At 42.8% G+C, this 24,539-nt stretch overlaps 1 protein-coding gene across 1 annotated transcript in view; it reads left to right on the top strand.

The window, feature by feature from the left end:
• Positions 1-24,539, top strand: part of FAM193A (family with sequence similarity 193 member A) — a gene marked incomplete in the record, with an annotated part of 656,361 nt that overhangs the window by 115,627 nt on the left and 516,195 nt on the right. Inside the window, 1 exon segment of the mRNA XM_053704204.1 lies at positions 1,963-2,079. Within this exon segment, the coding sequence (XP_053560179.1) occupies positions 1,963-2,079 (117 nt within the window).

Below are 24,539 nucleotides of genomic sequence, written 5' to 3'. Positions count from 1 at the left end.
AAAAAGAATAGGGCCTAGTACTGATCCCTGGGCGACTCCACTGATTACCTTTGTCCATATTTGGCTATAAAAGTGATCAGTCTGGAAATCATTTAATGCATTTACTTTTTTCTAATGGATCACACCCTTAAATTAAAGGATTTTTTTGTACTTCTGAAATCATACGGCTTAGACACCTTCAAAATCCATTGTTTCCTATATGGAGCAGTATTTCCTGGTATTCACATGACCCTTTTTTTTTGTAAGTAACTTTATTTATACTAAAATAACTACATATGCTATGTTTATTCTTGCATGAGTGAGCCTGCACCCACAAATTTTAAGCAGGAGGAACTGCTTTCTTTCCCTCATCACCACTTCAGACGTGATGGAATCAATCATCCTGGGGCTCTGAGTGATTGACATCTCCTGCCTGAGAGCAGCAGTGCATAAAAGAGCTCTTGTGTAAGTTAAAATTCACCACGCGATGCAGCTTTGCAGTGGAGATTTACAGGCAGGTTCTCTGTCCTGCAATCATGATAAACTTTGCTTAAAATATATTTTTGTGTGAAAGCAAACCTGCACCTCAGTAGCTCCAAACGAGATTCTGCTGCTTAATAAGTGGAGCCCACTAAAACACTAGTTCATTGCAGATAGATTCTCTCTAGTGTCTACATAATGCTGTACATATATACCTAGAGTCAGCTTGAATATTTTGGAAGCCTTATAACATTTTTGGAGCTGGTTAAAGTGATGGTTAATTCTAGTATTTGTGAAATGCTAGTATTTACCAGTGCTATAAATAAAGAGGACTTTAAGTCCTAAAGTATTAAACTTCATGCTGAAAGTTCCTATTTGCAGCGAGTTTATGCTGAGCTGAGTGCCTCTTGCTGCCCTCAGCAAAACACAATTTTTTTTCAATGAGCCGACATTTCCACCTCTTAGCCAATAGGTTGTTAGCCATCTGGCAAAATGTCAAGGGCTAAGAGGTGAAAACCCCATCTCATTGAGGAAATGGTGTTTTGCCATAGGCAGCCTGAACTGCTCTGCATAAACTCGCTGCAAATAAAGGAACTTTCAGCATGAAGTTTTTTTTTTATATTACATGACTGAAGGTCCCCTTTTATTTATAGCACTGGTAAATCCTAGTGTTAAACGCTAGGATTTACCATCACTATAAATATTTCCGCCGACTGATAATAGTCCAGCCACGAGATCGATAGATTATTTCCCAGACATAGAATTGCAAGACGTGCGGGCTGGGACCCATGGTTAGGTTCCCTTGGCTGAACTCGGAACATGCTTCGGCATTCTGTCTGTCAGACAGAATGCTGTCGGCGAAATGTCCGTCTGCATTTTGTCAGAGCACCAATATTTCATGTATGTATAATCTATTATATTCAATATTTAAAGCCAAAAATAGCATTGTAGAAATAACCTTTTAGTCTTTATAAACATTTTATGGATTCCTTTAATAAAAAGACATTCATATCTGGTTGTCTTGCAATGTTTTCTGAATGGGGCACTAAATAATTTGGAGTTTTAATCTAAAATATATAATTCAATTTAATACAGTGAACTCACTGTGACAGCCTTTTTTTAATTTTTTTATTATTTCACCCTGATCACCTGAAACTGCAGTAACAGACGTAACCGAGAGGCTCAACATTATTTGGGCTAATATGATTTAAATATATATATATTACCAGTTGTGCATAGTGTGTGTTTATATTTTTAAGAACATGGCTTGGCCAAAACTGTCCCATATGAATGTGTACGTCCATGAATGTATTTACTGATTAAAGTTAGCTTTATGCTTGCTTAAATGTTCTGTGGTTCATGTTATATCAAAATCTCCTGTACCTCCTTATACATTTAACTCATTGTTAAAGTATTTAATGTGTTCAAACCTTATTCTCTGTTTTAACACTTACAATGATACCATTATGTTTTCCTTCATGATTTCACTTCTTGTTCTTTAAGTTTGTGGCACCAGAGCAGAGTACAACGCCAACAGAAGATGGAAGGTTTCGGCAAAAATCCAGTACATGCTGGCAAGCACATAGACGGGTTAATGACTGGGTTGGTGCAGGAGACAAGGTAACCCCCCCCCCCTCCTTTGTTCTCCCTTTATATATATATACACACCTATCAGGGCACGAGACCACTCGGGTCTAGATCCCTTACTTAGCATGAACTGTGATGCTAGCTTTAGACCAATAGGTGCTACAAGTAGAGCTTTAGCAGAGATAACACCGGAAAGGCTTTGTATGGTGGCACAAGCCAGTTAGTGGTAGGTTAGTGACCTCTTATACCAGTGATGAAGAATCATTTTTTTTTTTATAAAGAAAAGCTACAAAGGTATAACCTAAATTTGGCAAAAGACAAGTGTATTTAAGCAAAGAATATTTGCAGTTTGGCAAAATACACTGAATAAAATATATAATAAATAGGACCTATTTAAATAAGGTTTAATTAGTAGTAATTTCTCCAACATAGGTGTGTCCGGTCCACGGCGTCATCCTTACTTGTGGGATATTCTCTTCCCCAACAGGAAATGGCAAAGAGCCCAGCAAAGCTGGTCACATGATCCCTCCTAGGCTCCGCCTACCCCAGTCATTCTCTTTGCCGTTGTACAGGCAACATCTCCACGGAGATGGCTTAGAGTTTTTTAGTGTTTAACTGTAGTTTTTATTATTCAATCAAGAGTTTGTTATTTTGAAATAGTGCTGGTATGTACTATTTACTCAGAAACAGAAAAGAGATGAAGATTTCTGTTTGTATGAGGAAAATGATTTTAGCAACCGTAACTAAAATCCATGGCTGTTCCACACAGGACTGTTGAGAGCAATTAACTTCAGTTGGGGGAACAGTGTGCAGTCTCTTGCTGCTTGAGGTATGACACATTCTAACAAGACGATGTAATGCTGGAAGCTGTCATTTTCCCTATGGGATCCGGTAAGCCATGTTTATTACGATCGTAAATAAGGGCTTCACAAGGGCTTATTAAGACTGTAGACTTTTTCTGGGCTAAATCGATTCATTATTAACACATATTTAGCCTTGAGGAATCATTTTATCTGGGTATTTTGATATAATAATATCGGCAGGCACTGTATTAGACACCTTATTCCTTAGGGGCTTTCCCAAAGCATAAGCAGAGCCTCATTTTCGCGCCGGTGTGGCGCACTTGTTTTTGAGAGGCATGGCATGCAGTCGCATGTGAGAGGAGCTCTGATACTTAGAAAAGACTTTCTGAAGGCGTCATTTGGTATCGTATTCCCCTTTGGGCTTGGTTGGGTCTCAGCAAAGCAGATACCAGGGACTGTAAAGGGGTTAAAGTTTAAAACGGCTCCGGTTCCGTTATTTTAAGGGTTAAAGCTTCCAAATTTGGTGTGCAATACTTTTAAGGCTTTAAGACACTGTGGTGAAAATTTGATAAATTTTGAACAATTCCTTCATGTTTTTTCGCAATTGCAGTAATAAAGTGTGTTCAGTTTAAAATTTAAAGTGACAGTAACGGTTTTATTTTAAAACGTTTTTGTACTTTGTTATCAAGTTTATGCCTGTTTAACATGTCTGAACTACCAGATAGACTGTGTTCTGAATGTGGGGAAGCCAGAATTCCTATTCATTTAAATAAATGTGATTTATGTGATAATGACAATGATGCCCAAGATGATTCCTCAAGTGAGGGGAGTAAGCATGGTACTGCATCATTCCCTCCTTCGTCTACACGAGTCTTGCCCACTCAGGAGGCCCCTAGTACATCTAGCGCGCCAATACTCCTTACTATGCAACAATTAACGGCTGTAATGGATAATTCTGTCAAAAACATTTTAGCCAAGTTAAACACTTGTCAGCGTAAGCGCGGCTGCTCTGTTTTAGATACTGAAGAGCATGACGACGCTGATATTAATATCTCTGAAGGGCCCCTAACCCAGTCTGATGGGGCCAGGGAGGTTTTGTCTGAGGGAGAAATTACTGATTCAGGGAACATTTCTCAACAGGCTGAACCTGATGTGATTGCATTTAAATTTAAGTTGGAACATCTCCGCATTCTGCTTAAGGAGGTATTATCCACTCTGGATGATTGTGACAAGTTGGTCATCCCAGAGAAACTATGTAAAATGGACAAGTTCCTAGAGGTGCCGGGGCTCCCAGAAGCTTTTCCTATACCCAAGCGGGTGGCGGACATTGTTAATAAAGAATGGGAGAGGCCAGGTATTCCTTTCGTCCCTCCCCCCATATTTAAAAAATTGTTTCCTATGGTCGACCCCAGAAAGGACTTATGGCAGACAGTCCCCAAGGTCGAGGGAGCGGTTTCCACTTTAAACAAACGCACCACTATACCCATAGAGGATAGTTGTGCTTTCAAAGATCCTATGGATAAAAAATTAGAAGGTTTGCTTAAAAAGATGTTTGTTCAGCAGGGTTACCTTCTACAACCAATTTCATGCATTGTCCCTGTCGCTACAGCCGCATGTTTCTGGTTCGATGAGCTGATAAAGGCGGTCGATAGTGATTCTCCTCCTTATGAGGAGATTATGGACAGAATCAATGCTCTCAAATTGGCTAATTCTTTCACCCTCGACGCCACTTTGCAATTGGCTAGGTTAGCGGCTAAGAATTCTGGGTTTGCTATTGTGGCGCGCAGAGCGCTTTGGTTGAAATCTTGGTCGGCTGATGCGTCTTCCAAGAACAAGCTACTTAACATTCCTTTCAAGGGGAAAACGCTGTTTGGCCCTGACTTGAAAGAGATTATCTCTGATATCACTGGGGGTAAGGGCCACGCCCTTCCTCAGGATCGGCCTTTCAAGGCAAAAAATAAACCTAATTTTCGTCCCTTTCGTAGAAACGGACCAGCCCAAGGTGCTACGTCCTCTAAGCAAGAGGGTAATACTTCTCAAGCCAAGCCAGCTTGGAGACCAATGCAAGGCTGGAACAAAGGAAAGCAGGCCAAGAAACCTGCCACTGCTACCAAGACTGCATGAAATGTTGGCCCCCGATCCGGGACCGGATCTGGTGGGGGGCAGACTCTCTCTCTTCGCTCAGGCTTGGGCAAGAGATGTTCTGGATCCTTGGGCGCTAGAAATAGTCTCCCAAGGTTATCTTCTGGAATTCAAGGGACTTCCCCCAAGGGGGAGGTTCCACAGGTCTCAGTTGTCTTCAGACCACATAAAAAGACAGGCATTCTTACATTGTGTAGAAGACCTGTTAAAAATGGGAGTGATTCATCCTGTTCCATTAAGAGAACAAGGGATGGGGTTCTACTCCAATCTGTTCATAGTTCCCAAAAAAGAGGGAACGTTCAGACCAATCTTAGATCTCAAGATCTTAAACAAGTTTCTCAAGGTTCCATCGTTCAAGATGGAAACCATTCGAACTATTCTTCCTTCCATCCAGGAAGGTCAATTCATGACCACGGTGGATTTAAAGGATGCGTATCTACATATTCCTATCCACAAGGAACATCATCGGTTCCTAAGGTTCGCATTCCTGGACAAGCATTACCAGTTCGTGGCGCTTCCTTTCGGATTAGCCACTGCTCCAAGGATTTTCACAAAGGTACTAGGGTCCCTTCTAGCTGTGCTAAGACCAAGGGGCATTGCTGTAGTACCTTACTTGGACGACATTTTGATTCAAGCGTCGTCCCTTCCTCAAGCAAAGGCTCACGGACATCGTCCTGGCCTTTCTCAGATCTCACGGATGGAAAGTGAACGTGGAAAAGAGTTCTCTATCCCCGTCAACAAGGGTTCCCTTCTTGGGAACAATTATAGACTCCTTAGAAATGAGGATTTTTCTAACAGAGGCCAGAAAAACAAAACTTCTAGACTCGTGTCGGATACTTCATTCCGTTCCTCTTCCTTCCATAGCTCAGTGCATGGAAGTGATCGGGTTGATGGTAGCGGCAATGGACATAGTTCCTTTTGCGCGCATTCATCTAAGACCATTACAACTGTGCATGCTCAGTCAGTGGAATGGGGACTATACAGACTTGTCTCCGAAGATACAAGTAAATCAGAGGACCAGAGACTCACTCCGTTGGTGGCTGTCCCTGGACAACCTGTCACAAGGGATGACATTCCGCAGACCAGAGTGGGTCATTGTCACGACCGACGCCAGTCTGATGGGCTGGGGCGCGGTCTGGGGATCCCTGAAAGCTCAGGGTCTTTGGTCTCGGGAAGAATCTCTTCTACCGATAAATATTCTGGAACTGAGAGCGATATTCAATGCTCTCAAGGCTTGGCCTCAGCTAGCGAGGGCCAAGTTCATACGGTTTCAATCAGACAACATGACAACTGTTGCGTACATCAACCATCAGGGGGGAACAAGGAGTTCCCTAGCGATGGAAGAAGTGACCAAAATCATTCTATGGGCGGAGTCTCACTCCTGCCACCTGTCTGCTATCCACATCCCAGGAGTGGAAAATTGGGAAGCGGATTTTCTGAGTCGTCAGACATTGCATCCGGGGGAGTGGGAACTCCATCCGGAAATCTTTGCCCAAGTCACTCAGCTGTGGGGCATTCCAGACATGGATCTGATGGCCTCTCGTCAGAACTTCAAAGTTCCTTGCTACGGGTCCAGATCCAGGGATCCCAAGGCGGCTCTAGTGGATGCACTAGTAGCACCTTGGACCTTCAAACTAGCTTATGTGTTCCCGCCCTTTCCTCTCATCCCCAGGCTGGTAGCCAGGATCAATCAGGAGAGGGCGTCGGTGATCTTGATAGCTCCTGCGTGGCCACGCAGGACTTGGTATGCAGATCTGGTGAATATGTCATCGGCTCCACCTTGGAAGCTACCTTTGAGACGAGACCTTCTTGTTCAGGGTCCGTTCGAACATCCGAATCTGGTTTCACTCCAGCTGACTGCTTGGAGATTGAACGCTTGATTTTATCGAAGCGAGGGTTCTCAGATTCTGTTATCGATACTCTTGTTCAGGCCAGAAAGCCTGTAACTAGAAAGATTTACCACAAAATTTGGAAAAAATATATCTGTTGGTGTGAATCTAAAGGATTCCCTTGGGACAAGGTTAAGATTCCTAGGATCCTATCCTTCCTTCAAGAAGGATTGGAAAAAGGATTATCTGCAAGTTCCCTGAAGGGACAGATTTCTGCCTTGTCGGTGTTACTTCACAAAAAACTGGCTGCTGTGCCAGATGTTCAAGCTTTTGTTCAGGCTCTGGTTAGAATTAAGCCTGTTTACAAACCTTTGACTCCTCCTTGGAGTCTCAATTTAGTTCTTTCAGTTCTTCAGGGGGTTCCGTTTGAACCCTTGCATTCCGTTGATATTAAATTATTATCTTGGAAAGTTTTGTTTTTAGTTGCAATTTCTTCTGCCAGAAGAGTTTCAGAATTATCTGCTCTGCAGTGTTCTCCTCCTTATCTGGTGTTCCATGCAGATAAGGTGGTTTTACGTACTAAACCTGGTTTTCTTCCAAAAGTTGTTTCTAACAAAAACATTAACCAGGAGATTATCGTACCTTCTCTGTGTCCGAAACCAGTTTCAAAGAAGGAACGTTTGTTGCACAATTTGGATGTTGTTCGCGCTCTAAAATTCTATTTAGATGCTACAAAGGATTTTAGACAAACATCTTCCTTGTTTGTTGTTTATTCCGGTAAAAGGAGAGGTCAAAAAGCAACTTCTACCTCTCTCTCTTTTTGGATTAAAAGCATCATCAGATTGGCTTACGAGACTGCCGGACGGCAGCCTCCCGAAAGAATCACAGCTCATTCCACTACGGCTGTGGCTTCCACATGGGCCTTCAAGAACGAGGCTTCTGTTGATCAGATATGTAGGGCAGCGACTTGGTCTTCACTGCACACTTTTACCAAATTTTACAAGTTTGATACTTTTGCTTCTTCTGAGGCTATTTTTGGGAGAAAGGTTTTGCAAGCCGTGGTGCCTTCCATTTAGGTGACCTGATTTGCTCCCTCCCTTCATCCGTGTCCTAAAGCTTTGGTATTGGTTCCCACAAGTAAGGATGACGCCGTGGACCGGACACACCTATGTTGGAGAAAACAGAATTTATGTTTACCTGATAAATTACTTTCTCCAACGGTGTGTCCGGTCCACGGCCCGCCCTGGTTTTTTAATCAGGTCTGATAATTTATTTTCTTTAACTACAGTCACCACGGTACCATATGGTTTCTCCTATGCAAATATTCCTCCTTAACGTCGGTCGAATGACTGGGGTAGGCGGAGCCTAGGAGGGATCATGTGACCAGCTTTGCTGGGCTCTTTGCCATTTCCTGTTGGGGAAGAGAATATCCCACAAGTAAGGATGACGCCGTGGACCGGACACACCGTTGGAGAAAGTAATTTATCAGGTAAACATAAATTCTGTTTTTTATATATTAATTACAATTAATAGCCATATTAATTTAAGTCCGTATTGGTAAAGTTTATGTGCAACATGCTGGCCAGCGGATAGTTGTAAATTGATCGGAAAAAAAATAATCAGTCTTAAGAAATTTAGGATTAAAATACAAAGCATCAATATAATGGAAATTTTGAAAAACAGTACCTCCTCTCCCCAGAATCCCAAGCAAGCAGTATGGTTCTGAACACATGACTGTTTAGTGTTCAATCACTCAAGTGCTCTATGTGGGATTGTAGTATGGAGATTCAGACGTACTTAGATAGGCAACAGTTAAATCACCTTTGATTTATAGATGTGTGCATTTGGATCCTTTGTGAGGATCAAAATGTGGAAGGAGCTGCTCGTTTCTTTTGGATATTTTTGTAGCCTGATTCCTGTAAAAGATCCCACTCTAAGATCTGTGCAAATCTAGATCTTAGAGTGGGGATCTTTTACAGGAACAAATCCGGCTACGAAAATATCCTAAAGCAATAAGGATTCCCCACTATGGGCCAGATTACAAATGTAGTGCTAATTAACGCTGCCGCTTGAGCGTTAATTTCACTAGAAGTAATCTTTTCCTTCTTAATATAGGGAGAGTCCACAGCTGCATATGTTACTTATGGGAAATACAGAACCTGGCCACCAGGAGGAGGCAGACACCCCAGCCAAAGGCTTAAATACCTCCCCCACTCCCCTCATCCCTCAGTCATTCTTTGCCTTTCGTCACAGGAGGTTGGCAGAGAAGTGTCAGAAGATTTGGGAGTAGTTCCTTGGGAAGGGTACCTGCCCTTCGAGATGGGACTGCAGTTTTAAGTAGTCTTGTCAGCCTCTCAGTGAGAGCATTGATTAAAGTTAGTCTGGAGATGCAGGTAGTCTTTCTTCGAAACATCCAGACTCATATTAACAGCTCCTTAAGCAATCGGCGTTGACGAGTTTCGCTGCCTGCTTTCTTCACTCAAGTCCATGTCAGAAGCGCTGATACCATCTGTCAAACTTGAAGGACAGTGTTACTGTTCCTCGGCATAGATTCCGGTAAGATCGTTTTATTTTTTTTACACGCGTTAACAATAGAAGACAGGGTCACAGTGGGACTCCTTTATCTTTATTTAATCAAGGGTTAATATCTCCTGAGGGGGATTATTGAACAGTTTTTTTTTTTTTTTTAAATCATATTTATGTGATTTCGACTGCTTATGTGTAAGACGTTTGGGCTCATAGGCTGATACGGAACGTACAGATTGTTTTTCATTTTGAGAGCTGCACGCTTTTTCCTTAGCAGGGGTGGTCCTACATGGTGCACCATGTGACCAGGTGTGGTCACGTTTTATTTGTTCCCCCCCATTTCCGATTCCTGACAGTTTCTGCGGAGAGAAGCAACTTCTCTATCTGTCTGGGTCATAGGAGATGGTGAGTGCCCCAGCCATTGGGGGGTAGAAGGTGCCAGCTGTTCTTTCTATAATTTTAAATTAGGCGAATTATGGAGGATTCTGCTTTTTTAGAGGGGGATCTCTCTGATACAGAATTTGATACCTGCGTATATTGTGAGGTAGCCCAGCCCTCTCAATTATGTTCCGTATATCGCAATAGGGAGTTCTCATCAACCAATGTTTAGTTGTTAGAGACCACTGAGCCGTCTGCCTCTGAGGATTCCTCTTCCCGTGAGGTGTGTTCCCTAGAATCTTCTGTTCTTACACATGTAGTTTCCCCGAGTACCACTGCTCCTTCGGCTGAAGGGGGTTTTTTTACACCAGAGGTTACTACGCAGTTCCGCATGGCCACCTCTACGGCCTTAGCGATTTTACCTCTCCCTACTTTGTGCAAGCGAAGGGTTAATCCATGCACTCCTGCTCAGGGACCGTCGTGTAAAATGACGATTGTATCTGATCAGTCATCTGGGGATGTGGTTCCCTCTGAGGCTTCAGAGGTAGGAACTCCAGGGTCGCAGTTTGCTGAGTTGATTCCTCCGACTGACGAAGATTTAGCATTTAGATTTAGAATGGCACACCTGCGTTTACTTCTGAGAGAGGTTTTGGCGATGCTAGAGGCGCCCAGTACTGATCACTCAGTTGATTCTCAGTCCTCTAAATCGGATAGCTTGACTAGACGAGTGGAGAGGGATGGAGATCCTATTCCTTATCGTCGAGATATAATTTTATTTGTTATTTGGAATCCCAGTTCTGAGCTCTATGGGGGGGGGGGGGTTGTGTCGTATGACAGGCTGGACCTGTTTTTGTTTGCACACTCCTTTGGCTATCACTTTTTGTGCTTGCCGATTTTCTTTTGCTATTCTTTTTCAGATAGTTTTTTTGGTTTTAGAGCTCTGGGTTGTTGTGGAACATCCTTTTAGGAAGAAGTTTCGACAGTTTTTTTTTTTTTTGTATTAATGACTGATGGTTGCGATAGTTGGAGACTTCCGGTAGAAGCTTCTTAGGTCTCTGTTCGGGGTGATGTTTCCCTCAATAATTTCGAGACAACATTTAAGCCTCAGAGCTTATTTTTCTTTTTTGGATTCTCAGTTTTTTCTATCGTTGCTGGAACTTAAGAATTTTCTGTTTAGCCCTTGGGTCTTCCGGCATATATGTCGTATCCTAATTGTCAGGCAGGACCTGATTTGGGTACTAGTTAAGTCTGCTCTTTCTTTCTGCGAGAGAAAGTGTTATTTCTAGCTGTTCCGGTCCAGACATAGCAGGTCCATCTATCCTAGATGACAGGCAGGACCTGTTTTAGGTACTATCTTGGGTGGGTGCTTGATGCTGGATCATATTGGAACCAGGGGTCCCAGAGAGACCGGAGCTAGGCTTCACATTCTGTTCTGGGCAAGTTGTTTCCTCTCTTGAGTTTGCCTTTTGGCAGAGAGAGGGAAGTTTCAGGTGACTTTTGAGTCCTTGTCCCAGTGCCCATCGCACGGTGAGATCACTTTCATTCCACGGTTGGGGAATGGACATTTTAAGGGCAGGGACCTCCCGTCCTATTTGGATCTTATGATTCTTAATCAGAGCTTATTAGATCTACTTCTTGAGGGAGTATATAAAGGTTTTCTCTACCTTTTGTTCAGGAAGAAGATATCTTTCCTTTTTTCATCCTTTTGAATAAATCTGGTTCTTGGGACCGTATCTTCCAGGAAACCCTATTCTGATCCCAGGTTTTTTTTTTTCTGGGATCGGGGGATTAATGTGGCATTATCCTTCCAGTTTTTTATAGTAGTTCCCAGGTCTTGGTGGTTCTGGTTTTCTTACCATCTTCTGCTAGTAGACTTTTAGAGATTTTCTCTTGTTTTTTTTGATCCTCAGAGTTGGATCTAGACCTGAGTTTTCTGGTGTAGGCACCAGGGTGGACCATTGGATGCTGATTTGGTCTTACAGACAGGAAGATTTTTCTTCAGATCTGCGCAGTTAGTTTTCCACATTGGGTTATGCCTTCAAGTCCCCCTTCTGGCCTTCATTGGCCCGGTGGTGGAGGGTGACGTATTCAGCCGAAGGCAAGACTTCGGCCTGGCATTGATAATTCCGTCTTAGCTGACCTACATGGAATTCTGGGTGGGGAACTTGATTTCCAGGGTCTTGTAAGTTCTCCCTGTCCTGTGGGACCTTTTCTTTTAGCTCTCCCAGGGTCGTTTTTTACTTTGTCACTTCCCTGTCAATGGGAACAGAGTGTCTTATGGAGGTCCGTGGATCAGGAGTTTCCTTCCGATTTATTCCTAAAGTTCCTCAGTTGAGCATTCTGCTCTGAGGATTTGGTCTTTTGGGTTCGTAACATTTGGGACCTCTTAGTGGGTATATCCTTTTCTGTGAGAGTGTTCCTCCTAAGTAGACGTAAGGGTTTCGAGTTTTGTGGTGGGCGGTGACCCACCATGGATCATTGTTGGCGGTCCACTCTATGGACGGCTCTTCTGGAACGGATGTTCACTGCAATCCTTTAATCTGACTATCCGAAGGGTTTTGCATGTTTTGTATCTGAATGGGGAGTCCGATCGAGATTCTCAGAGCGTCCGTACCTATCCCAGGGTCGTGGTCAGGGATCTTCAGTCAGAGCTAATGGATCCTTAACTGGACTTGGAAGGCCTATTTTAACCTTCTCTTATCGGCCTTGTCTCTCTTGGTCGAGAATGATCCGATCCTAGCAGAAGTCAGTGTGACAGATTGCTCCGTTGATGCCCGCGAGTCCGTATCGCGGTTTAGGGGCTTCATAGCCATGGGCAGTACCTTGTTGCAGGGATCTTCTGGGTCAAGGTTCCTTGCGTCATGGAATGTTTTCTCTGAGGCAGATTGCGAGAAGTCGCTTGGTCTTAGCCGAGAGAGAATTTTTTTTTTAAAAGGGTTACGATTTTTTCCTTCAACTCTATAGCTGATACCTCGTTGTCTCATAGGTGTGGAGGTCCACGCTTTGTCATGTGGAGATAGATCGTCTTGGCTCTCTGAGTTACAGGTCCCCCCCCCCCCCCCCCCCCCCCCCCCCCTTATTTTCATCCAGGATGATCTGGAGAAAAGAGACTGCCTAGCTAGTTTTTCTTGTTAGAGCATTCTTGGTTTGGGACATCTAGCTGTACTAGTCTGAGGGTTTGTTTAGCTGCCTTGCTAGCGGAGGGTTGCAGGTTGAATCCGGCTGCAGTTCCTTGCCCCTGGATTGTGTGCTTGCATGCCGTTTTTAAGATACCTTGTTTGTCCTGCTGCTCTAGAGGTTCATTGAACTTCGCAGAGTGAAGTTCCTTTTGCTAGGGCACTGACTGCGGTCAGGCCGGTGAGTTCATTCTACTGCTCCTTCTTGGAGTTTAGACTTTATTTTTAGGGAGTTGCATCAGGTTACTTTTGTACCTGTGCAGGTGGTGGTCTTTGATTTTTTTCTTCAATGATCCCTTCTGTCTGTAGATTGTTTTCTACATACTATAATCTCGACGTTGCACTCTTGCAATACTCCTTAAAGGGGTTTCATTTATAATAAGGCTGTGTTACAAGATTTTTTTTTTTTTTTTCTCCCTAAGAAGAGTTGTTTTCCATGTAATTTTCTTCCTTTAAATGGGAAAGGACTTTTTCCCCTTTCGGGGAATCATACCTTGATGTTTCCCTGCAGTTTACATTAGAATAGACAGTTTCTGTTGTATATTCGTATCTGGGAAGTGCAAGGGTTTGGGGACTTAGTCATCTTCCTTATTGTTAGTGGAGGAGTGTTTTTCTGCTTGCTTAGGAGACAGCGGGACACTAGCCTCCTCAGGGGTTTATGGCTCAGTTTGAGAGCAGTGACGTCCTCTTGGGTCTCGGGCATGAGATCTCCTATAGTTCTGATTGCTGGGCAGCTGCTTGGTCCTCCCAGCATTCTTTTTTCCTTTTTGCTTCTGTTGAAGCAGCCTTCGGGATTTTGGGTTGTTGTAGGCTGTAGTGCCCTCAGATTTAGGCCGCCTTTTTAGCTTACGCTCCAGTTCGCATTCAGTGACCTGTAGCTTGGGTATAATTTCCCATAAGTAATGAATGCAGCTGTTGACTCTCCCTGTATTAAGAAGGAAAACCTAAATTATGCTTACCAGATAATTTCCTTTACTTCTGTACAGGGAGAGTCCACAGCTTCCGCCCGCTTTCTCCGATGGACGGCGCTAAATTTCATTTGTTTCTTCTGCCACCTGTTTTACCCTAATATATCTCCTACTGTTCCTTGTTCCCTCGGCAGAATGACTGGGGAATGAGGGAAGTGGGGGAGGTATTTAAGCCTTTGGCTGGGGTGTCTTTGCCTCCTCTTGGTGGCCAGGTTCTGTAATTCCCATAAGTAATGAATGCAGCAGTGGACGCTCCCTGTACAAAAGGAAAGGACATTATCTGGTAAGCATAATTTGTTTTTGCATGAGTCTGGTTGGCTTGTATTAGGAGTTGAAAGTAAACGGTTTTCGCTCACGCACTAACCGGATGAGTTCAAAATGCCGAACTTATATTTTCTCCAACATAGGTGTGTCCGGTCCACGGCGTCATCCTTACTTGTGGGATATTCTCTTCCCCAACAGGAAATGGCAAAGAGCCCAGCAAAGCTGGTCACATGATCCCTCCTAGGCTCCGCCTACCCCAGTCATTCTCTTTGCCGTTGTACAGGCAACATCTCCACGGAGATGGCTTAGAGTTTTTTAGTGTTTAACTGTAGTTTTTCATTATTCAATCAAGAGTTTGTTATTTTCAAATAGTGCTGGTACGTACTATTTACTCAGAAACAGAAAAGAGATGAAGAATTCTGTTTGTATGAGGAAAATGATTTTAGCAACCGTAACTAAAATCCATGGCTGTTCCACACAGGACTGTTGAGAGCAATTAACTTCAGTTGGGGGAACAGTTTGCAGTCCCTTGCTGCTTGAGGTATGACACATTCTAACAAGACGATGTAATGCTGGAAGCTGTCATTTTCCCTATGGGATCCGGTAAGCCATGTTTATTACGATTGTAAATAAGGGCTTCACAAGGGCTTATTTAAACTGTAGACTTTTTCTGGGCTAAATCGATTGATTATTAACACATATTTAGCCTTGAGGAATCATTTTATCTGGGTATTTTGATATAATAATATCGGCAGGCACTGTTTTAGACACCTTATTCTTTAGGGGCTTTCCCAAAGCATAGGCAGAGTCTCATTTTCGCGCCGGTGTTGCGCACTTGTTTTTGAGAGGCATGGCATGCAGTCGCATGTGAGAGGAGCTCTGATACTTATAAAAGACTTCTGAAGGCGTCATTTGGTATCGTATTCCCCTTTGGGTTTGGTTGGGTCTCAGCAAAGCAGATACCAGGGACTGTAAAGGGGTTTAAAGCTTAAAACGGCTCCGGTTCCGTTATTTTAAGGGTTAAAGCTTCCAAAATTGGTGTGCAATATTTTCAAGGCTTTAAGACGCTGTGGTGAAAATTTGGTGAATTTTGAACAATTCCTTCATGTTTTTTCGCAATTGCAGTAATAAAGTGTGTTCAGTTTAAAATTTAAAGTGACAGTAACGGTTTTATTTTAAAACGTTTTTGTACTTTGTTATCAAGTTTATGCCTGTTTAACATGTCTGAACTACCAGATAGACTGTGTTCTGAATGTGGGGAAGCCAGAATTCCTATTCATTTAAATAAATGTGATTTATGTGATAATGACAATGATGCCCAAGATGATTCCTCAAGTGAGGGGAGTAAGCATGGTACTGCATCATTCCCTCCTTCGTCTACACGAGTCTTGCCCACTCAGGAGGCCCCTAGTACATCTAGCGCGCCAATACTCCTTACTATGCAACAATTAACGGCTGTAATGGATAATTCTGTCAAAAACATTTTAGCCAAAATTAACCCTTGTCAGCGTAAGCGTGGCTGCTCTGTTTTAGTTACTGAAGAGCATGACGACGCTGATATTAATATCTCTGAAGGGCCCCTAACCCAATCTGAGGGGGCCAGGGAGGTTTTGTCTGAGGGAGAAATTACTGATTTAGGGAACATTTCTCAGCAGGCTGAATCTGATGTGATTACATTTAAATTTAAATTGGAACATCTCCGCATTTTGCTTAAGGAGGTATTATCCACTCTGGATGATTGTGAAAATTTAGTCATCCCAGAGAAACTATGTAAAATGGACAAGTTCCTAGAGGTGCCGGGGCTCCCAGAAGCTTTTCCTATACCCAAGCGGGTGGCGGACATTGTTAATAAAGAATGGGAAAGGCCCGGTATTCCTTTCGTCCCTCCCCCCATATTTAAAAAATTGTTTCCTATGGTCGACCCCAGAAAGGACTTATGGCAGTCAGTCCCCAAGGTCGAGGGATCGGTTTCTACTTTAAACAAACGCACCACTATTCCCATAGAGGATAGTTGTGCTTTCAAAGATCCTATGGATAAAAAATTAGAAGGTTTGCTTAAAAAGATGTTTGTTCAGCAGGGTTACCTTCTACAACCCATTTCATGCATTGTCCCTGTCACTACTGCCGCATATTTCTGGTTTGATGAACTGCTTAAGGTGCTCGATAGTGACTCTCCTCCTTATGAGGAGATTATGGACAGAATCAATGCTCTCAAATTGGCTAATTCTTTCACTCTAGACGCCTCTTTGCAATTGGCTAAGTTAGCGGCTAAGAACTCTGGGTTTGCTATTGTGGCGCGCAGAGCGCTTTGGTTGAAATCTTGGTCGGCTGATGCGTCTTCCAAGAACAAGCTACTAAACATTCCTTTCAAGGGGAAAACGCTGTTTGGTCCTGACTTGAAAGAGATTATCTCTGATATCACTGGGGGTAAGGGCCACGCCCTTCCTCAGGATCGGCCCTTCAAGGCAAAAAATAGACCTAATTTTCGTCCCTTTCGTAAAAACGGACCAGCCCAAGGTGCTACGTCCTCTAAGCAAGAGGGTAATACTTCTCAGGCCAAGCCAGCTTGGAGACCAATGCAAGGCTGGAACAAGGGAAAGCAGGCCAAGAAACCTGCCACTGCTACCAAGACAGCATGAAATATTGGCCCCCGATCCGGGACCGGATCTGGTGGGGGGCAGACTCTCTCTCTTCGCTCAGGCTTGGGCAAGAGATGTTCTGGATCCTTGGGCGCTAGAAATAGTCTCCCAGGGTTATCTTCTGGAATTCAAGGGACTTCCCCCAAGGGGGAGGTTCCACAGGTCGCAGTTGTCTTCAGACCACATAAAAAGACAGGCGTTCTTACATTGTGTAGAAGACCTGTTAAAAATGGGAGTGATTCATCCTGTTCCATTAAGAGAACAAGGGATGGGGTTCTACTCCAATCTGTTCATAGTTCCCAAAAAAGAGGGAACGTTCAGACCAATCCTAGATCTCAAGATCTTAAACAAATTTCTCAAGGTCCCATCGTTCAAGATGGAAACCATTCGAACTATCCTTCCTTCCATCCAGGAAGGTCAATTCATGACCACGGTGGATTTAAAGGATGCGTATCTACATATTCCTATCCACAAGGAACATCATCGGTTCCTAAGGTTTGCATTCCTGGACAAACATTACCAGTTCGTGGCGCTTCCTTTCGGATTAGCCACTGCTCCAAGGATTTTCACAAAGGTACTAGGGTCCCTTCTAGCGGTGCTAAGACCAAGGGGCATTGCAGTAGTACCTTACCTGGACGACATTCTGATTCAAGCGTCGTCCCTTCCTCAAGCAAAGGCTCACACGGACATTGTCCTGGCCTTTCTCAGATCTCACGGCTGGAAAGTGAACGTGGAAAAGAGTTCTCTATCCCCGTCAACAAGGGTTCCCTTCTTGGGAACAATTATAGACTCCTTAGAAATGAGGATCTTTCTAACAGAGGCCAGAAAAACAAAGCTTCTGGACTCTTGTCGGATACTTCATTCCGTTCCTCTTCCTTCCATAGCTCAGTGCATGGAAGTGATCGGGTTGATGGTGGCGGCGATGGACATAGTTCCTTTTGCGCGCATTCATCTAAGACCATTACAACTGTGCATGCTCAGTCAGTGGAATGGGGACTATACAGACTTGTCTCCGAAGATACAAGTAAATCAGAGAACCAGAGACTCACTCCGTTGGTGGCTGTCCCTGGACAATCTGTCTCAAGGGATGATGTTCCACAGACCAGAGTGGGTCATTGTCACGACCGACGCCAGTCTGATAGGCTGGGGCGCGGTCTGGGGATCCCTGAAAGCTCAGGGTCTTTGGTCTCGGGAAGAATCTCTTCTACCGATAAATATTCTGGAACTGAGAGCGATATTCAATGCTCTCCAGGCCTGGCCCCAGCTTGCGAGGACCAGGTTCATACGGTTTCAATCAGACAACATGACGACTGTTGCGTACATCAACCATCAGGGGGGAACAAGGAGTTCCCTAGCGATGGAAGAAGTAACCAAAATTATTCTTTGGGCGGAGTCTCACTCCTGCCACCTGTCTGCTATCCACATCCCAGGAGTGGAAAATTGGGAAGCGGATTTTCTGAGTCGGCAGACATTGCATCCGGGGGAGTGGGAACTCCATCCGGAAATCTTTGCCCAAGTCACTCACCTGTGGGGCATTCCAGACATGGATCTGATGGCCTCTCGTCAGAACTTCAAAGTTCCTTGCTACGGGGCCAGATCCAGGGATCCCAAGGCGGCTCTAGTGGATGCACTAGTAGCACCTTGGACCTTCAAACTAGCTTATGTGTTCCCGCCATTTCCTCTCATCCCCAGGCTGATAGCCAGGATCAAGCAGGAGAGGGCGTCGGTGATCTTGATAGCTCCTGCGTGGCCACGCAGGACTTGGTATGCAGATCTGGTGAATATGTCATCGGCTCCACCTTGGAAGCTACCTTTGAGACGAGACCTTCTTGTTCAGGGTCCGTTCGAACATCCGAATCTGGTTTCACTCCAGCTGACTGCTTGGAGATTGAACGCTTGATTTTATCGAAGCGAGGATTCTCAGATTCTGTTATCGATACTCTTGTTCAGGCCAGAAAGCCTGTGACTAGAAAGATTTACCATAAAATTTGGAAAAAATATATCTGTTGGTGTGAATCTAAAGGATTCCCTTGGGACAAGGTTAAGATTCCTAGGATTCTATCCTTCCTTCAAGAAGGATTGGAAAAAGGATTATCTGCAAGTTCCCTGAAGGGACAGATTTCTGCCTTGTCGGTATTACTTCACAAAAAGCTGGCAGCTGTGCCAGATGTTCAAGCCTTTGTTCAGGCTCTGGTTAGAATCAAGCCTGTTTACAAACCTTTGACTCCTCCTTGGAGTCTCAATTTAGTTCTTTCAGTTCTTCAGGGGGTTCCGTTTGAACCCTTACATTCCGTTGATATTAAGTTATTATCTTGGAAAGTTTTGTTTTTAGTTGCGATTTCTTCTGCTAGAAGAGTCTCAGAATTATCTGCTCTGCAGTGTTCTCCTCCTTATCTGGTGTTCCATGCAGATAAGGTGGTTTTACGTACTAAACCTGGTTTTCTTCCAAAAGTTGTTTCTAACAAAAACATTAACCAGGAGATTATCGTACCTTCTCTGTGTCCAAAACCAGTTTCAAAGAAGGAACGTTTGTTGCACAATTTGGATGTTGTTCGCGCTCTAAAATTCTATTTAGATGCTACAAAGGATTTTAGACAAACATCTTCCTTGTTTGTTGTTTATTCAGGTAAAAGGAGAGGTCAAAAAGCAACTTCTACCTCTCTCTCTTTTTGGATTAAAAGCATCATCAGATTGGCTTACGAGACTGCCGGACGGCAGCCTCCCGAAAGAATCACAGCTCATTCCACTAGGGCTGTGGCTTCCACATGGGCCTTCAAGAACGAGGCTTCTGTTGATCAGATATGTAGGGCAGCGACTTGGTCTTCACTGCACACTTTTACCAAATTTTACAAGTTTGATACTTTTGCTTCTTCTGAGGCTATTTTTGGGAGAAAGGTTTTGCAAGCCGTGGTGCCTTCCATTTAGGTGACCTGATTTGCTCCCTCCCTTCATCCGTGTCCTAAAGCTTTGGTATTGGTTCCCACAAGTAAGGATGACGCCGTGGACCGGACACACCTATGTTGGAGAAAACAGAATTTATGTTTACCTGATAAATTTCTTTCTCCAACGGTGTGTCCGGTCCACGGCCCGCCCTGGTTTTTTTAATCAGGTCTGATATTTTATTTTCTTTAACTACAGTCACCACGGTACCATATGGTTTCTCCTATGCAAATATTCCTCCTTAACGTCGGTCGAATGACTGGGGTAGGCGGAGCCTAGGAGGGATCATGTGACCAGCTTTGCTGGGCTCTTTGCCATTTCCTGTTGGGGAAGAGAATATCCCACAAGTAAGGATGACGCCGTGGACCGGACACACCGTTGGAGAAAGAAATTTATCAGGTAAACATAAATTCTGTTATCGCGTTCACGTATTCCCCCATAGGGTCAATAGAGAGAAAAAAGTGAAAAACAACAACACCCCACCCTCGCGCAAACCCGATCTCACATTCTCATGTGCGCTAACCCAACATGAAAATATGAATATTTCACATTCCAATGTTCTTCACATAAGAATGTTTTATTTATTCATAAATAAATATTTCTACATATGTTTTTTTTTTTGTAAAAAATATATCTATCTATACATGATTAGCTATAGATATAGGAATATCTATTTATAAAAACATATTCTATGTGCCGAACATTGGAATGTGAAATATTTACACTAAATACATAGTTAAAACCTTTATTAAATCTGATATTGCATAAATATGATTACATTTAACTGCAATGGCTCCAATGCACATATATATATATTTATAACTGTACATAATTATGTGTGTGTGTACAGTATGTCTGTCAATACATATATACACATATAAATACATATATAGACATATATAACTGTACATATGTATCCATCTTTAGACATGTATATGTATGTATTTTAATTTTAAAGCCATTTGCCAGTCTTATCTTCTAAAACCGGAGACCTCCTATCTTTGAGCCCTTATAACTTTTGTGTGCAATATTTTTTTTAAAAATATTTATTAGATGGTATGAGTGTAATGCATTTTTGATGCGTTTTGTGCAACGTTTTATCTTGGCTCCCCTGGTAATACCAGTGAGACCCCCTCTCCAGAGGGGCGCAAACAGAACTATCCACTCCCCTCATTCACCACACAAAGCATCTAGTGGAGCACGCTTCCTTCCTCCTAGTTCTGTCCAGCTTGCAGGACAAAACAGTTAACCAGAGCTCGGAAGGCACAGTAATTCTAGCGTTAATTGCTCTTGTGCTCAAGTGATCACATTTTCTTTCAACTCTTATAGGGACAGTCTACACCAGAATTTTTGTTCTTTAAAGATAGATAATCCCTTTATTACCCATTCCCTAGTTTCGCATTATCAACAGTTATAGAAATACACTTTTTGCCTCTGTGATTACCTTGTATCTAAGCCTCTGCAAACTGCCCTCTTATTTCAGTTCTTTTGACAGACTTGCGTTTTAGCCAATCAGTGCTCACTCCTAGGTCACTCCACGTGCATGAGCACAATGTTATCTATATGACACACATGAACGAACACCCTCTAGTGGTGAAAAACTGTCAATGCATTCAGATTTGAGGCGACCTTCAAGGTCTAAGAAATTGGCATATGAACCTCCTATGTTTTGTTTTCAACTAAGAATACCAAGAGAACAAAGCAAAATTGGTGATAAAAGTAAATTGGAAAGTTGTTTAAAATTACATTCCCTATCTGAATCATGAAAGTTGATTTTGGACTAGACTGTCCCTTTAAAACAAGCAGTAAGCCCAATCAGTGCAAACACCCGGGATAAACCCCTTAACGCTCGTGCACCAAAGTTTGTGCTCCACACATAATCTGGCCCTATATATCCAGGCTTCTCCTAGTATATTCAGATTCTTCAAGGGTATATATAAAGTTCATCAACTCATGGCGTGTGTGCTAACAGTGAGGCCTCTGCGTTCCATGTGTGCCATAGGTTCGCCATCTGTCTTACATTGTGAAGAAATGACTATATCATTGTAGTATAGATATCTTATGGGGGTTGCTGTAATGCTACCTCCTGGTGCTAACTGGATTTTAAAGAGGGACCAGAGGGTGGGAGATGTCAGGTGTGAGGGTAATTTCTAAACTGCAGCTAAAATTAACCTTGCAAGCTTCCTGATTAACCCCTTCACTGCTGGGAATAGTGCAATTAGCGACATTCTAATTGCCCAAAAAACAAAAGCAAAGCCATCTGTCTATTTCTGAACACAGCAGATCCCAAAGAAGCTTTTACAATTTGTGTCATGATTGCACAAGCAGTATGTAAATAATTTAAGTGAGAAACACAGTTTTGTGAAAAGTTTTTTTTTTTTTTTTATTTTTTTTATTTAATCACATTTGGTGGTTAAGTGGTGGCATGAAATATACCAAAATTGGTCAAGATCAATACCTTGGGTTATCAACTTAAAAATATAGATATAGTTTTGACAGGTTAATATAAAAATAAACACACAAGGCTCTGCTTCTGTTTAAATGGAGTGATAGCAAAATTGCTAAAAATTCTGATATTTTGGGCAAATTATTTTCTGAAATTCCCAGTGGTGAAGGGGTTAAAATACCACAAAGGTGTTCTATTGGATTCAAGTCAAGCGACATTCTTGGCCGGGGCATAATTTTCACTTTTTTCTTCTTTAGAAACACTTTTGTGATTTTGGCAGTGTGTGCTTTGGATCATTATCATGCTGGAATATTTCTTTTTGATATATCCATAGACATTCCTCTATAAATGTCATCTCCCCAACATCTTTTGCACTCATCCAGATGTATATCATCACACACTCACCTCGTGGCTTCACTGTTGGGACTATGCATTCACTGTGGTAGTCCTGGCCAGGTTCACGCCAAACATGCTGGACCCCATCTGAGGCGCACAAATGTATCTTGTTCTTATCTGACCAAAGAATGGGCTTCTTTCTCTTGTAAGGTGTATCCAGTCCACGGATCATCCATTACTTGTGGGATATTCTCATTCCCAACAGGAAGTTGCAAGAGGACACCCACAGCAGAGCTGTCTATATAGCTCCTCGCCTCACTGCCATATCCAGTCATTCTCTTGCAACTCTCAACAAACATGGAGGTAGTAAGAAAGAAGTGGTGAAATGTAGCTGTTATTTTGCTTCAATCAAAAGTTTATTATTTTTAAATGGTACCGGAGTTGTACTATTTTGTTCCAGGCAGAAAAATAGAAGAATCTGCCTGTGATTTCTATGATCTTAGCAGGTTGTAACTAAGATCCATTGCTGTTCACACATGACTGAAGAGAGAGATAACTTCAGCGGGGGAATGGCGTGCAGGTTATCCTGCTATGAGGTATGTGCAGTTAAGATTTTTCTAGAAGATGTGAATGCTAGAAAATGCTGCTGATGCCAAATTTATTTAAGGTAAGCCTGAATACAGTGATTTAATAGCGACTGGTATCATGCTTACTTTCTGAGGTAATACTCTTTTATATTTACAATATAAAACGTTTGCTGGCATGTTTAAACATTTTTATATATACTTTGGTGATAAAACTTTATTGGGGCCTAGTTTTTTCCACATGGCTGGCTTAAATTTGCCTAGAAAGTTTCCTGAGGCATTCCACTGTGTTACTATGAGTGGGAGGGGCCTAATTTAGCACTTTTTTGCGCAGTAACTTTTACAGACTGACACATCCAACTTCCTCCAAGGGTCTTCTGAATGCTATAGGACATCTCTAAAGGGCTCTTAGGCTTTCCAAAATCGTTTGTTGGGGAAGGTAGGCCCACAGCAAGGCTGTGGCAGTTTGGTGTGACTGTTAAAAAAACGTCTATCGTTCTTTTGATCCGGTTTTTGAACTAACGGGTTAATCATCCATTTGCAAGTGGGTGCAATGCTCTGTTAGCTGCTTATACACACTGTAAAAATTTCGTTTGATTTATTTTACTGCCTTTTTTCACTTTTTTTCAAATTCTGACAATTTGTTTCTCTTAAAGGCACAGTACCGTTTATTATATTTGCTTGTTAACTTGATTTAAAGTGTTTTCCAAGCTTGCTAGTCTCATTGCTAGTCTGTATAAACATGTCTGACATAGAGGAAACTCTTTGTTCATTTTGTTTAAAAGCCATTGTGGAGCCCCCTCTTAGAATGTGTACCAAATGTACTGATTTCACTTTAAGCAATAAAGATCATATTCTGTCTTTAAAAAATTTATCACCAGAGGAATCTGACGAGGGGGAAGTTATGCCGACTAACTCTCCCCACGTGTCAGATCCTTTGACTCCCGCTCAAGGGACTCCCGCTCAAGGGACTCACGCTCAAATGGCGCCAAGTACATCTAGGGCGCCCATAGCGTTTACTTTACAAGACATGGCGGCAGTCATGGATAATACACTGTCAGCGGTATTAGCGAGACTACCGGTATTTAGAGGAAAGCGAGATAGCTCTGGAGTTAGACGAAATACAGAGCATACTGACTCTTTAAGAGCTATGTCTGATAATGCCTCACAATATGCAGAAGCTGAAGGAGAGCTTCTTTCTGTGGGTGATATTTCTGACTGAGGGAAGATGATGCAACCTGATTCTGATATTTCTACATTTAAATTTAAGCTTGAACACCTCCGCGTGTTACTCAGGGAGGTTTTAGTTGCTCTGAATGACTGATACAATTGCAGTGCCAGAGAAATTGTGTAGACTGGATAAATACTATGCAGTGCCGGTGTGTACTGATGTTTTTCCAATACCTAAACGGTTTACAGAAATTATTATTAAGGAATGGGATAGACCAGGTGTGCCGTTCTC

Source organism: Bombina bombina, chromosome 2, assembly GCF_027579735.1.
Source record: "Bombina bombina isolate aBomBom1 chromosome 2, aBomBom1.pri, whole genome shotgun sequence".
Classification (NCBI taxonomy): domain Eukaryota; kingdom Metazoa; phylum Chordata; class Amphibia; order Anura; family Bombinatoridae; genus Bombina; species Bombina bombina.
Note: the sequence above shows the minus strand (reverse complement) of the source record. Positions and strands in the feature narration are given on the sequence as shown.